This window comes from Teleopsis dalmanni, chromosome 2 (genome assembly GCF_002237135.1).
Source record: "Teleopsis dalmanni isolate 2A chromosome 2, ASM223713v2, whole genome shotgun sequence".
NCBI classification, from domain to species: domain Eukaryota; kingdom Metazoa; phylum Arthropoda; class Insecta; order Diptera; family Diopsidae; genus Teleopsis; species Teleopsis dalmanni.
In genome coordinates, this window is record NC_051847.1 from 156,017,268 (window position 1) to 156,033,713 (window position 16,446).

Consider the following 16,446-nt stretch of genomic DNA (forward strand, 5'->3'; position numbering starts at 1 on the left):
GGAAATACAAGTTTATCTTATAGATATTTTTAATATTAAAAAATGTTACATTTATATATTATTTTTTTTTTGCGCTTAAAACTAAATTTTATGCGTTTGAATATTTTATGCATATCTGCAGCATTTCTAGATATCTTTGGCTGCTGCCTTTTTTTAATTTTTAATGTTTTAAAATTAAAATTTTTGCTATGCATTTAACATGTTGACTTTAAATTTAATAACAAAAAATATAAACTCAAACGGAAAAAAAATAAATAAAAAATAAAAAAAAAACAACTTTAAACTTACAAAATGCAACCCTGCATTCGAACCCAATACACCTTTATTCCTTGGCTTTGTTGTTGTGCTTGCCGCTCTCCATAGTGTTTTCGTACTGCCTTTTCTTCATTTTGAATCTGTTTCGGCTTTTGTTGCCGTCGCTGTTGCCAACCTTCCTGCTGACTTTGTTTGACTAACATCTTAGCTTGTCATGTCCGATGTCCCCCGATTATCATAACACTGCATAGTAAAACTAGAATGCAAGCTGTATACGCCTTTGTTACTGGAGCGGATGAAGTGACAGCGGAGGCAGATGATTCACCTGTAAAAAATATACGCATTGTATTCGTTTATTTAAATAAAATATATACGAACGAGTAATAGTGAGTAGGTGTGTGTGTGTGTGTGTGTGTGTGAATCAAATAAAAATTTAAAAAACAAAGCTTATTTCTATGCACACTTGCATAGTTTTAATAGGCACACATATGCAAATAATATACAGGTTATTTACATATAGATGAGCACGTGACCGTAAATTTTATTTGCACATATAATAGGCTTATATAAACTAACATATATTTATACATATTTACACATACTTATATGTGTATATACTTATACATGAGAATATGTGAATATATGCCTATTTAGGTAAAGTAAACATTATTGTGGGAAAATAATCCAAGCTTTTCTGTAATTAATTTTAAAGCAACTTTTGTTTTTTTTTAACTGATTTAAAATTTATGCTGGTGTTGCCATTGTGATTTGCTATTCAAAAACAATAAGCAAGAATATTTATTAATAATACGTATTTCACTTGAAAAAGTCTTTCTAATTCTTAAGTGCTTAAATCGATGTCTTACAAGCAATTTAACAGTAATTAATGATAGGTTTTGTCTGTCTTCTCAGCTCTGCTCTTGGGCACTTGTATTAGACAATATAATTGTAATTAAAATTATGCTTATTAACTTAATAAATCTTAGATTACCAGTAAACCTCTTATTAACAATTAACAATTTATTAAATATTTAATACTAATTGATCAAAGTAAACACAAATTTGAAAAATTGTATAAGAAAACAGAAGATTTTTTATTAAATCTATTTAATATTTAATATTTTTAATAAAATAATTTTTATTATTTTAAACACACAAAATAGTGTATAAAAGTTTAAAAGTGTATGTATAGCTTTTAATGTTTTTTGAAAAAAAATCACATTTCTTCACTTAATTATGAATTTATGACGGTTATGTTGAGGACAATATAATATATAAAATATCACTACATATATAGGTATAAAAAAGTCAAAATATATAACTAGTTATAATATAATTATACATATTTATATATATATTCATATATTTTTATATATATTCACATATTTATACATATAAATTACATATTATAGGTAAATAAGTTATAGAAAAGGTATTCCTTTCTGGACTTACAACACTAACTGTTCGCAGAGTATCGATAACTTTATGTAGACGTATCCTATTACTCATCATTATAGTAGAACCAAATTTGTTAGAACTTTTAAAAGAATTGAAATTTTAGAGAACCTCATTTTCACAAAATATCCCTTAAAAAACTAATACGCCTTCATTAAAAATTCTAAATAGTTTTGGAGCCCTTTGAGTTGCATATATATAATGGGCCAGTATCGAATTTATACATTACGAGTACTTATCTTTAGGACCGATAACGTTAAAACATAACTCTATAAGTACATTCACATTCACATATTTTGTTATCCCCGCTTTGCGTTGGCAATATCTTAGTCGGTTTACGAGCACATTACGCGAGGACGTGTAGACCACCCATGGATAATAGGTAATAGGTTCTTTTGAGTATTCTAAAGACCAGAAGGACTATGTAGCAGTTCTTATATTAAATTTTTTTTTTTACTATTCGGAAAGAAAGACTGAATAGTTTTTTCTGGGCCAAGAAAAACTAGAACGAATGTGTACTAATATTATCTGAAAGTTAAGTTGAGTTAGGTTGAATCAAATAATATTGTAAGAACAGAGCAACAAATCATAGACCTTTATTTATATTTTTCTAAGGTTTTAGTATGTCCATTCTAATTGCTTTTATAATTTAAGAGGCTAAAAAGTCTAGCTAATACGGAAAAGTATGAAGAAGTATGTAATTTATTAATTCTTGAGCACATAGATCCACTAATATTTTCTTACTTTATAATGAGATTTTAATCATTTGTTTATACAGCTGATCACATCATCATATTTTTTCATCTTTTGTATATATTATGAAATTTGCTTTACAATAAATTCAATATCAGTACAGCAAACTTCATAAATACTAGAATATAAAATATTTCAAGTTATCTCCATTTATATTTTTCAATAATTCCATCAAATTAGTTAAATATAATATTTAATATAATCACTATATTTTGATAGTGATATTTAAAAAATATTTATCAACTTTAAAATATTTTTTTGAATTCGAATTGTGTCGACGTAATTCTATACGTAAATTAATACAAGTCTTGTATATATTATTTACATTTAAATTCAAATATAAATAAACGATATCATTCATCCGCAAAATTTATCAAAATATATGCTCCTATATATATTTATTTTACAAATAACGCAACAACAAAATCCCTGATGTAAGGATGAATGAGGATATCTCAGTGCAATATATATATTATACTCGTATATGGTCTGGCATGATGGCGTGCATAGCATGAAAATTTATTTAAATTGCTTGCAATTTTATGAAATTTTATTATTTTATGCAATTCTGAAGTAAACTATAATTTTGCATTCATTATATATGCAAATGCTCTTATCAATTAGAACAAATAAATAATAAATGAACCTTCTAAACGTTTGCTCTATGGCAACATTAAAATCGATATGTTTTTAATGAAATGCATAATTTTGGTTAAAATAGAAATAAATTATGAATAGCTATGTAAAGCTTTTAAAATTATTCTACTTTATTAAACGAATACAGGAAAAATATTATTTTAAGCAAATATTCCATTACACGCAGTGGTTAGTGTTTTACAAATTGTTAACCAATAATTAAAAATATTAAAAATTGCGTGTTTGGAAAATAATTAGTAACAAATAGATATGTAAGAATACATTACGACCATAGTTGCTCAATTTTTGTAATAATTTATTTAACATATTTTTTTAATGCTAAATTGAGGTCCAGTAGTTTTGATTAATGGAAATAATAACTTATATTATGTTATATATATTATATTATTTAACTGTATTAATTGAAATATAAAGAAATTCATCCAATTTTTTATATTCGCACAAAGAGTTTCTCTAAAGAATGGAGCTCTGCCTAAAAAATAAAAGCAGTTTTTCCCATTGCGATTGCTTTGCGGTATTTCGGTCCTATAATTCCTGCTCCTGTACTTCCATCTACCATTTTGGACCCATTAGTGTGAGTCCTATTTTAATATGATTTCGTTATTTTTCCAAGTTGATCAGTCATTGATTACCATTTCGAATTCCCTGGAGAAAACCAATCTTCTATTCATCTTATCAAAGACCTTAAGGCACGGAGAAAACCAGATTTTATTCAGAATCTTTGTGTGCCGTGTTAAATTGCTCTCATTAAGATTACATAGACAATGAAGCCTTAGTACGACACTGATCTCATTCCTTTTAACCGTTAAGTGTGATGGAGTGAGTCCAGTAAGCATTGCTACGACTTCTGTGGGGCACGTTTTCATTATAGGGCACGTTATGCTTACTAAAAAAGTAAATATCAGTTATGATTTAAAGGCTATCATAAACCTTTAAAATCAAGAACTATTTATTATGTTTTTTATTTGTTTTTAAAGACTAGATTTTTTATGTAATATTTACAATGTTTTGAAGCTTTTTTCAGTTGTTTCAATAATACCGCTCTGATGAAGAAGTCAAAAAACACTGAAATGTTAATGACATAATATAGGAAAAGGCTTCAATAAAAATAAACACAACAATTATTTAAAGCCTTTTTTTTAAGTTTTCGATAATCACATTTTAATATTAAATAAATGAAATAAGTAAACTCTAAACAAACAAAGGAAAGTAAATTCTAGTCTAGTAAATTCTAGTAAATTCTAATTTGGCGGCACTGTTTTAGCGACATAGATCAATCTGTTATTTAAAACTTCATATATTCTGGATGGTATCGAATAAAATTAAAAAAGCAACAACAAAAATTTTTGTTTATTTATTCAGATTTGGCTAACTATACAATGCTGTTTCGAGTATTGCCAATTACTGCTGAAGTTCCAAGCATTGAAAGTTTGTGCAGTTTTGGCCACAAAATACATACGAACTATATTGTATTAGGTTATACTGGCGATCCCAAAGGTTACCACTTAAACCCACTAGTCCGTATATAGAGGAAAATTTATGGTTTAAAACTGCCTAGAATCTTTGTTAAATCTCAAAATGCTATTTAGTGGGTGATCAAGACCCACAAGAACTTGCCTGAACTGTATGGTCGACTAAATTTTAATAAATTAAGAAAAAATTTTGTTGTTGCCTTTTTAATTCTATTCTAATAGTTGTAACTCTTAAATAGTTTCTATTCATCATAAGCAACAGTTTCGTCTAAAAAATTAATATTATTCATATATTTTAGTTAATATTGTACATTGTACAATATAGATATATAATATAGATATAGATATAGATATACAATATAATTCTATAAACTGTATTAAATGTATTCTTAATCGAAAATCTGTTTCTAAAGCTTTTCTAAAAAAAACTATCAACTTTTATATATATATAATCACATTAGAAATATACTTGAGATAGTTACGTCCATCTTGTATGCATTTTACACTTGGCATATATCAAGTATTTCCTTCGTCTTTGACCTCTTTAAAAAATAATCACAAACAATATATAAAAATTGTGTAATTATTTAAAACTTTCTTCCTCTATAAAAATGGAACAAAACTTAAAACAAAGCCTTTGTCTGACTTTGTATAAATCCCATCTCTAATTAACTGCAATAGTTTTCGAAATGTGTTATTTAATAACTTTTGAAATTTTTTCTCTGTTTTGTAAACTTTTTAAAAAAAATCTTTCATTTTGTAATGAAAGTAAAAACTTTCTACTTTCCACTTTTCGTTGAAAGTAGTTGCATTTAAAAGTTTTCAGAGAGAGGTTTGCTTGACTTTACTTTGCGATGTGATATTTTTCCAACAATTACCTTTAATTAGAAAAAATTTTGTTTCAAATGAAATGGAAAATCTACTTCAATAGCGAAGCTATTTTTTTATTTCATTACAGAAGCTTTCCGTCTTCCTTGCAATTCACAGCGCTTTGAGCACTGTATAGCCACACTTACAGATACTTTCGCTGGCATTGCACAGATACGTGATTCATTTAGACATATTGACTGTGTTCGCTTCTGGCAGACTTGAGCGACCTTCTTTAGTCTTTACGCCTCAATTGGCAGCTTCATCCGCTAAAAAACATACGAAGGCAACTAACTTAACTAAACTCAAATAAAATAAACTAAACTAAATGAAATAGCAAAGTGTGAAAAGGTTGAGATGAGATGAGTTGAGTTGAATTCGGTTGGGGCCATTAATGAAGCTCATAATGGGTGGCAACTCTTCAAAAGTCATCACGACTCTTGATAAAATAAACAGAAGATGCTGTTTGATTTTTTGATTGCGCATTGAAACGTTTTCCCACATTTTGACTTGTGTCAGTTTTATTAAATTTTAGTCTGAATTTTGTAGCGCATAATTTATGTCGCAACCGCGTGACTCTGTGCGGAAAGCAGAGGAAGTTTTGCCATTCAGCAAAGATACACAAAACATGCAGAGTTTATTTAATTTAACGCTTATTTAGTAATAGTAAATATTTTGTTTCAAAATGTGTTTATAATTTCTACTTAGCCTTGTAGCTTCAGAGTGGAATTTAATTTCAGTGGAAATTAGTTCAAAGTATATTTCATCCGAAATGTGAATATCCTGCTAATGATTTCAATTAACGCAAACAATTTACGGTTTGCATACTTTAAACTAATTTTTGATAAACTAATTGATTTCAAAAAGAAAAGTTTACGTTTGCATATAATGAGTTTCTACTCACTTTATTTTTTCCGAAACTAGAAATCGATATTTTTTTGTAATCTGCTTTCGGGAATAAATTATCCATATAAATGTACATGAAGACTAGAGTAAATTTCGCCGTAAAGCCTATGTCTTTGATTATGTGAAATGAGATAAATACAAATGTAGATAATCCGTGCAGAGTATTGTTGTTATTACTTCCTTTATCTCTTCGATGAGCATAAGGGCTCAGAGACGCCTTTCCATCTCGTACGATTGTGATTACTTTTTTAACTTTTAATTTATTTCACGATTTCCTTGGATCGCAAGTCTCGGTATTATATGTACCGTTCGTCTCCATGATGTTTTTGGACTTCCTCTTTTTTGACTACTTTATCGATTCCAGTCTAGCACTGGCGACTTACTTTGGTTGTATCCTTACAAACCGTAAGGATATTATAATATGCAGGATAATATACATGGATAATTGTGTAGGGCACAAAATCCTAATAGTGATTTATCACCAATTAGAATGGATAATACAAACATAACAAAAAGTTCATTAAATTGTAAACTGCATTACTCCTTTCATGTCCGAATTTAAACAGGGGAACGTCAGAACCTATTGCTTTCTATTTATATCGATTAATGTTGAAAACATATATTATTAATAAATCAAAACAAAACACAATAAAAAAGACTATGCATATACTTAAACTACATCTAAAGGCAGAAAAACGGATATATTATAAAATTTTAAAGAAATTTGTTGAAAAATAATTTTGTTTTTAGATAAATATATCAAAATATCAAATTTGCGGGAAAAAAATTAACAAATGGAAAAATTTTTCATAGAATAGGTTTAATCTGAAGTACAACTTCAGACTTAACAAACGTAAAACTGTTTTACAAGACTAAAACAGCTCTTCTAAAATCTGAACCCATCGACGTAATTCTTACTACAAATATTATCTTCTATAACAGATACCTCAATTCTAATTGAAAAGCGAAACAATGTATTAAAAAGAATAAGTTTATCTAAGAAAACTTGGCCCTCAGTCAACGGTTTATATACGGGCCATACACAAAACTCAACCTCCTTTTCTATTGTGAGTATATTTGAGATATTTAATTATGCTTAAGTTTTATGCCTAAAGTCTATATACCAAAACAATAAATGAACTTATTTGTCTGAATCGGCTATGTACTATTATTATATAGTACAGCTATAACTAAATCTGAACCAGAAGGAACCAAATTTCATGCTACTCTTATATGAATATCTTAGACCATGGCCCACCTACAATAAAACTAAGTTATAGCAACTTATAGAGAGGAATCTTGTGAACACTGCAAGACTTAGGGCAGTTCCTTCTGGTCATTGGTGTATATAGAATCCACGCAAAAGAAACTATGCATTCCTTTTAATCCTCACTGCAGAAGTTGCGGAAACATGCAGGAAAAAAAACAATTAAACACTTCCTTTGTGAATGCCCGGGTTTGGCGTTCAAAAAATAAGTTTTTAGAAATGTATTTCTTTGATACCTTATCAGTAAATATTTCTTTTTTTGACAGATTGTTTATTGGTATGCATTTTAATTTAATATGAGAGTTTATAAAAGTTAGTTATACGATTTTTTAATAAAAATTAAAAGAGGGATGACAGGAATTTTTTTTTTGAACATATAAACTTAGTTTCGAGAAACTCCTTTCCTATATATATAAAAAATGATTGTCATATTATTTGATTTTCTTGAAAATCTGAAAAGACGCACTTTATCAACAATTTCGATTTTTTGAAATTAAATAAACCATATCATCTGCTTTGAAGCATTTTTAATTTAAATTCTTTTATATTCCCGAAAGCAACTTGACATTCAAATTGTTATTTTCCAAACAAGCAAAAAATTGACATTTTTAATCTATTTTGTATGTTTTCTTCAGTTTTTCCTCCTTTTAATTAATCCGCTTTTGACAAGTGCAAATATTTTCTCAACTCATTTCAAATATTGCTGCCTTGTTCCTTTATCGTTACTACTTCACCACTCATCCAACCATACGACAGCGAAATTTCTGAACTTATCTATAAGGATAAAGGAAATTCATAATTATTATGCTGCATGCAAACAAATTCGTAATTTCAGCTCAAATGTTTACTAATCCCCTTTCCTGCCCTAAGCAACAAAATATTCCCATCTAAGAGGAACAGGCGGGCTTTCTTCAATGTGATAAAATTCAACATTTTCGAAATTTTATGATATCGTGGAGCTGTCGAGTTGCAACGTAATGAACCGCCGGAAGTGTACATAGAAATTCTAAAAATATTAACATAATTTTAATAAAAATAATATTTTAAATATATTGTATATAGAAAGAGTGGTCTTACATATTAAAAAGTGACTCATTGAGAAGGAATATTGATAAATTTAATGTTTAATCAATATAATATTTATTTTTAAGTCTTTGAGATAATGAAGGATTTAATAATGTGATATATAGGTTTTGTATATTTCTGTTTTAACGCCTTATTAATTTTATTTTGTTTATAAGAATACAATAAAATGAGTTTTATGAGTTTCAAAATAGGTCATTGAAAGTCCACTTTGCTTACAGGTTACCATCAGATATTAATGTATGATGGCTAAAAGTATTCATCCTTAATTTGCCAAAAAAGCATCAAAGCAAATAATACCTCAACAAATGGTCCAAGTCTTTCAATGTCAATCAAGCATTTATTTTACTTTAACGCATATCCTGGTGCATCTTACTTACTTAAAATTAAATACTTCAATACATTGCAAAATAAAATTTAGTATCGTCTTTGCTTATGAATACTTTATAACTTAAAACCCATAAAGGGGAATTCACAAATTAAAAAATTGTTTAACACAAGCTTGTAAACCCAACTGGAATCACGTCGTCAAGTTTACAAATCGCATCTCGTATGCACAGCAAATGTAAATTGACAAAAAAAAACATCACACAACAAAGTATCTTATGTTTTTATAGCACTTTTGTAGTAGTACAAAGATTATAACCGACATCCTCAGTAGCGTTTTGCTTGCAAGGACATCATGTACCAGGCGATGATAAAATTTTATTAAGCAAGATTAAAATTGACTTTAATGCCATTCGAACATTTGTTAAGTTACTGCACAGCTCAGCTTACAATAGCACAGAACAAACAATACAAATGTGTTTCTATGTAAACTGATGTGCAAATATCTCACTATAAATGTATTTGTATCTCTAGCTGTACTTATACTAAACTCACCATTTATAATGTTCAGCGTCACAGTCACACTGGGGCTATTTGACGGGCTACATGTGTAATTCCCAGTATCACGTTTTTTCGCTGATTCAATGATTAATGAGCCGATCTGAATTTGCCCAGTGAATACAAAAGATGCCAGTACAGCGAGTATCCAGTTTGTTGAATTGAGAAAGCAATATGAAAAGAGAGATAAAGAGGGAAAAATATGTTAGTACAAATACCTCACACTACATTACAAATGTTTTACGTAGTTTTAGTGACAAGTTTTACAGTTTAAGTTTATTATCATTAGACAGGAGTGTGCTTACACTAAATCGAAACATAAATATTATCACTTGAATAAATTTCAGATACACTGAAAAAAATCCACAGTCGAACAATCAAAGAGTGGCTTAACCTTCTTAACTGTAGAGATTTCTGGTTATCATAAAACTTGACATTGGAATAAATATACTACACACAAATTAGATGCTAAGAAAACGTAATATTACATCGAAAAAATATTGAAATATTGAAGTATTGAAATATATTTAGCATTATTCTACAAAAAAAATTTAATTAGTGTCAATGTTTGAATATGTAATACTAATTCATAAACAAAGTATTTTCTGTAGTAATATCAACACCTCAAAAACCAACATAGCGTATGAGTAACATTTTTAATAGTAAATTCCGCTTGAAAATTTTTTTCATAAAAGAAGGAAAGTAGACCACTTTAGTATTTCATTACTTTAACAGTTCTTTTTGACAAGCAATCGCACAAAAATTTTAATAATACTAGTAATACTTTTTAACTACTATTTATAATAAATAGTAGTAGTATTAATATTTATTAGTTATTAATTGATATAGTATTTAGTTATCTTATTAAAATATTTTCAATATAACGATGCACTGGGAGCACGATTTATGTTTTAAATATTATGAAAAAGTTACATCCCACCCCTCTTTTCGTTACAATAAAATGGGTTCTGTGCTTGACCGCGAGTTTACAATCGGGTATAATTCTTAGCAACTTTTTATAAGATATCAAAAGAATTTGCTTTCTATCACACCTAAAAAGGGTTTTTTCTATTCAAATACTTTCCATTTTATGAATCAGATAATAATCTAGCTCAAGCAAACAAAAAAGGTTGGTAAGTTGTAAAATTACATTCTTGGCAATGCTTCACTGTATTCAGTTACTCATGATACCGACTGCAAGTACCAGGGATCGTGCGCTGCCAAATTTGAAGCTCCGAGTCAGCGCTTCTAAACCAACTGACCAAAACCTGTATTTAACTTTTATGTTCGCACAGCTGTATAATCAGACAAAAATTCAATGAATTAAAATAAAAATAATTTTTGTTGTTGCAGCTCATTACTGTTCCAAATTTCTTTATTAAATACCACAGATTCTGTTAAAATAGTCATATTAATGTTAAAATCAAATTTAAGTAGGATAACCAACCAAATCGTGATGTTTAGTTGGTTAGTTATAATGGTTGATCAGCAGATATATGGTACTTTCGGTTAACATAATTAGCAGTTATTTGATAAATAAATATCACATTCGCCAGAATCTTCGATAGATAAGCTAAATCCATTCGGTTTAGTTTATATATTTTAAGTCTTTTTTTACTGATGAACCAGAAGTACTTTTCTAACAATCTTTTGTGACTGGGCTGGGCACTGTGGTTAGACAAAGCAAGATGGAAAAAGAAAGTGTGGTTATCTCTACATCAGTAATTTTTAAAATAAGTGCTGAATCAAAACCGTAGTATTTCTACTTCGCTACATATGAGTATCAGTGATCTAAAAGAACTACAATTAGAATTACAACCAGTATGAACTTGGTGCTTTGTACTTTTGTATGAATGTTAGGTTGACCAGTATGTTTTTCATATTGTAAGTGACTTCAATCTATTATATGTTTGCTGCAGTAAGTGGAGATAGGTACCTGTCTTAACGGTCTTTAGGTAATCTTTCTGTTTTTGTTTTCTTTTCAATGTTCCCATGACCGGGAATTCTTTTTGTTTGCTAGTTCAACCTATTACCAACGAACTGATTAAAGTGAATATAGGTGTACCTCTTAACAGTCTCTAAGGAAACTGTTTGCTTATTAATTTACTTCAATAATGCCAACACTGGTAACCCATATGAGAGTTATATCCATAAGTTGATTTATCTTACCAATTTCTGCTTTTAAACTGGACTGAGTTTCTGCCTTAAATCTGTACCTAGTAACTTCAATTGTTGTGTAGTAAATATATGTTCAAATAAAAACAAAATTCTGATATTTGAATTTTTAGAACCCTACATACTTAAAAGTATATTTAGGATTTTCCTTTATTGTATATTTCATATACGATTTAGTTTCATTTGCTTTTCTCCAGTTACATGGTACTTTGATTAATTAAAAATGAAATATATATATTTTTCATTGCATTTGGCAAAGAAGTTCGCAAAACTACAAAGGTATTGTCTTGTATTTTTCTCTTCAATTAAAATGAAAACTTATTTCCAAGATTTGAGATTTTATCATTCAAACTAATGTTGCACTTTATCATGTATCACTACTAAAAAAATCCATATCAATTATTTTGAAAACTTTTAATTAGACATTTTATGAAAAATATACATTTATTATTTGCTTTCTAACATATTTTTTTACAGTGTACTAAAACACATACACCGATGAGTTCAGCTTCACTTGAATAAAGTGACAACTGTGACAATAGTGACAATGACACAATGACAACTACGTCAAGTACAGAAGTACTAAGACATAAAAACAACAACAACTACAGGAGCCATGCACTAATACACTGACAGAAGTAAAGCAGTAAAGCATTGTCTACAATGAAGGATCTGCTGCCAGTGAAAACAAATCAAGTCACAGGATTTGCTCACGTTTTACAATTGCTTGCTTTACGTTTGTTGTGTTGAATTGATACCAAGCATTGGATTTTTTCTATTTGTTTAATATTATCTCATGTCATTTTACATATATTCAATTTTTTCTATATCCTCAATATATAAAATTGACATTTAATTTATTTTGCTACTGAATACACTACACTGCAATATATCAGGAGTGCTTATGTTATTTCAGTGATATTGTGTGTCTCCGACTTTTATTATTTATGTACTTTTAGTTGTTTTAAGGATGACCATTAAAATATATTTACACAGACTGTCAGTTCAGAAATTGGTAGCACATATGCATTAAGTTTTGTCTTAATATGTTCGGTTAAGTACAGCAAAAGGGAAGGATAACAGGATAAAAGATATGCAAATATTTTATTTATTCGAACAATGCACGAGGAGTGATGGTCGAGGTAATATTTCAATTTACAGATGACAATTTCATTGAGAGGAATTGCAGCAATTCCTTCCTCATTCTTTTAAGTGTAATTAAATAATTTCGTTATTTGCATGTTTCAAGAGAGATGAAAATGTTCTGAACTTTGTGCAAGTGGGTAATATATTTAAAATTAAAATTCTTAAATTAATTAATTTCACATTTTTCAGTTTAATTTATGGTTAAAAGTATAAAAGGTGAAAATAAATACCATTTATTTTTTTAAACTTTTTTTGTTTCGACAGTGTTGAGATTATTATTAAACAATATAAAAAAAAATTAAAAATATTATTATCATTTGGCATTCGAAGACAGGTTTTTTTTGTCATGAAAAATAAAACTTTAAATTAAAAATTTGGCTTAATGTAATTTTGTTTCTGCAGCTCTAAAGAGATTTCAGAACTCAGAACTTTACACCTAAAGCACCTCTGAACCCTCTGAGCTTTATTTTCTAATAGGGTTGCTATTAGTGTTTCAATTTAAAATAAAACATGTATACAATACAATATCAATTCAGTTCTTAATAAAGTCTAGTTTGCATAGCATAATATTTTAACACAATAATGTATATATGCGCAAATCTTAATATTTACCGTGCTATGAGCATCGCCTTCCTCTTCAGGCAAATTCCGATCAATCTGTGTTCGATGTCTACGCGAATCTGCCGCTAATTGCTCGGATCCATGATACCACATGATAAATGTTGGTGGCTCCAAAGCACCACGTACAATACAACGTAGTATAACATTACTGCCAGCTTTAACATATCGATCAGGGTCTCCAAGTATTTCAGTACGTGGAACTAAAATATAAAACAAAAGATACATATATAGTATGTTGTCACTATTAACGTTAAAATAATATTAAAGTATTATAATATTAGGATAACATTATATAAACAATACAATATTGATAAATATTTATATGAATAGGTATATTAGCAATTTATTCAATTTAGCTATATTAAGGCTTGGTGTAGCTCTATTAAGACTTGACGTACAATATATTCCCTTACTTATTTATAAGGTAACACTAAAATTAATTTTAAAATTAGCTAAGAATAAGGAACTGAACTACTAGGTCCTTCGCTCTGCAACGTACAATATAATCAATGCAATACAATTCAGAATCTCTTTTGAAAATGAAGAAAATAAAAAATTCAAAAATTAAGTATCTGGGATGTTCTTTGAATGAGCTTTGGTACCCAGATCAAGAAATCAAATGTAGAATTAAAATGACTGGAAGTAGTTTTATGCGATACAAAAAAATATTGAATAATCCAGAATTTAGGACGTGTGCGAGTTAGGCTAAGTTGCGTTCTAAATGAGGGAAATTCTAAGTTGTGCCGATAACGTAGTGATGTGTCGATACGTGTTGATAAATGGCTAAATGTGTGCAGTGCAAAAAATCCCAAAAAATCTCCCATTTGGTTTAGCATCAACTTAGCCTAGCTCGCACACATCCTTAGTCTGTTGCTTGGAATATATATATATATAAAATGTTACGTATGGTCAGTCTTACTCTATAGAGTAAGTAGAATCTTAGATTCTTAAAACAACCACAATTAATAAATTGGATGCTTTTGAAATGTGGTGTTTTCGCCGTCTATTAAAAATACCTTGAACTCATAGAGTTCCCAATGAAGAAGTGCTTAGAAGAATGCAGTAAGAAAGAGAACTGCTCAAAATCATGAAAAAAGAAAAATAGCACATAATACGTGCACCTTAGTACGACTTCTACTTATACTTAAACTTATACTTGGCTTTGAATTTATACTTCAAAGTCGTATAGAAGGTCACAGAGGTTTTGAGCGGAAACAATTGTCATAGTTAAGGAATATCCGCACTTAGACAGGACATCGAACTATTGGAGAATTGATACACTCTGCGTGATCGATACATCTTTACACTGATTTACTATCGAGTAAATAACATATCGTGAAAAGCTTTTTAAATACCGTGTAGATTGTAATTTAAAGTAAAATAATGAAGCGGAATAAATAAAAATTTGTAGTATTGAAGATTTAAGTTGAAAATTATGTGGAAATAAGTTTAATGTTAATAAATGCGACCGCTGGCACTTAAAGTGAGCAGGCAGTCTAAGAAGAAGAAGGGCTTATGCAGAGTCCTACTTAATGAGGGATTTTTGAATTTAATTCAAAATTCAACTAAAATCATTTAATTCAAAAATGTACATCAGTGCTTATTTCTGTATTTTATAGGAAAAAGTCCTGATCAATACAATTTTTCATTAATCAACCAATAAACTTAGAAACCTTTTTCCAGAGTCTTATATCTGAATGTATGGTATGTCGTTTATGCGCTGCTGTAACAGAAGTCCAACTTCTGTGGCAACTAAAACTAAAATCAAAATCAACCATTAACAAAATTTTGGACTATAAGTAAGAAAATCTAAAATTAGCATTTAATTTGTCAATGACGATAAGTTTGTTTTTTTATATAAAGGAAGTCCATATTGTTCGAGGATCCTCTAAGAAAAATCTCATTGTCAATATTTGATACGCAAGAGATCACTTATTTATTTTTGTCAGTAACAGAGAATACTTCCTCTTCGTAAAGGTGTACTTCTGTATTTAATTTTATTTTTCATTTTATATTTATAAGTACACATATGCCGATTGCATATTTAATAATGATATAAATTAGTGACGTGCAGCAAAGAACGGCACGTACGACACGTAAGTATTCACACCTTGTAGAACAAGTTTAGCTAAGAATCACATTTGGTTTAAGCAATTTCTTTATTACAATTTCTTTTATTTTCTCCCATTTCCTCTTTAAGTATTTTATCTCCTTTCATTTTTTATTTGCGCCATTGAAGTGTTACATTTCAAAATTCAAATCCTTACGCCACCTTAAAATATCGACAACATCACGTACGCCATTTTAGTTCGCATGCGGAAATGCGCACACAATTTCAGCAAGGACATGTCGGTATGTGTCGATAGATACTTCATGCATTTCGCTTTTGGTTTTCATTTTATTATCATTATTTTCTCTCATAACATATTTTTTTTTATTTCATTTTTTTTTTTTGGAATTTAGCACATAAGTTTTAAAATTTTGGTTTTGGCTTCAGTTTGCTGGAACGGTTTTGAATGCCACATTTGATACGACGAGAACCCGTGTTTTGATTTTTTTCTCTCCTCCAAATTTTGATTTCGTAGGTTCCTTTTAATATTTAATTTTTAGTAAGTTTGAAGTACGTGAGAACATTTGCCAATTTTATGCATTAAATATCTCTGACTTAAAAGTGTTTAAATTCATTCTGAACTCGTTTTTGTGGAAACTTCCTTTCGAGTTTGAAAGGAAATAATTCGAATAAAATTAGATGTTAATTATAATTTAATATGTCTCGCATTTTCCATGAAAATGAATATTACTATATATATAAACCGAACTGCAACATATGTTATGAAATATATTTTATATATGAATCCTTTGAATACTCTTAGAAGTTTAGAGAAAAATGTATCTCCAATAGAT

At 28.8% G+C, this 16,446-nt stretch overlaps 1 protein-coding gene across 1 annotated transcript in view; it reads right to left on the reverse strand.

Moving 5' to 3' along the window:
* Positions 1 to 449: 449 nt before the first annotated feature.
* The window catches only part of LOC119676000 (zwei Ig domain protein zig-8), a 336,138-nt gene continuing 320,141 nt past the window's right edge, over positions 450 to 16,446 (reverse strand). The window contains exons 5-7 of the mRNA XM_038087221.1: positions 13,534 to 13,742; positions 9,598 to 9,703; positions 450 to 580 (exon numbers count right to left, since the gene is read on the reverse strand). Coding sequence (XP_037943149.1) covers positions 468 to 580; positions 9,598 to 9,703; positions 13,534 to 13,742 — 428 coding nt within the window. The 3' untranslated portion in view covers positions 450 to 467. The remainder of the gene's footprint in view (positions 581 to 9,597; positions 9,704 to 13,533; positions 13,743 to 16,446) is intronic.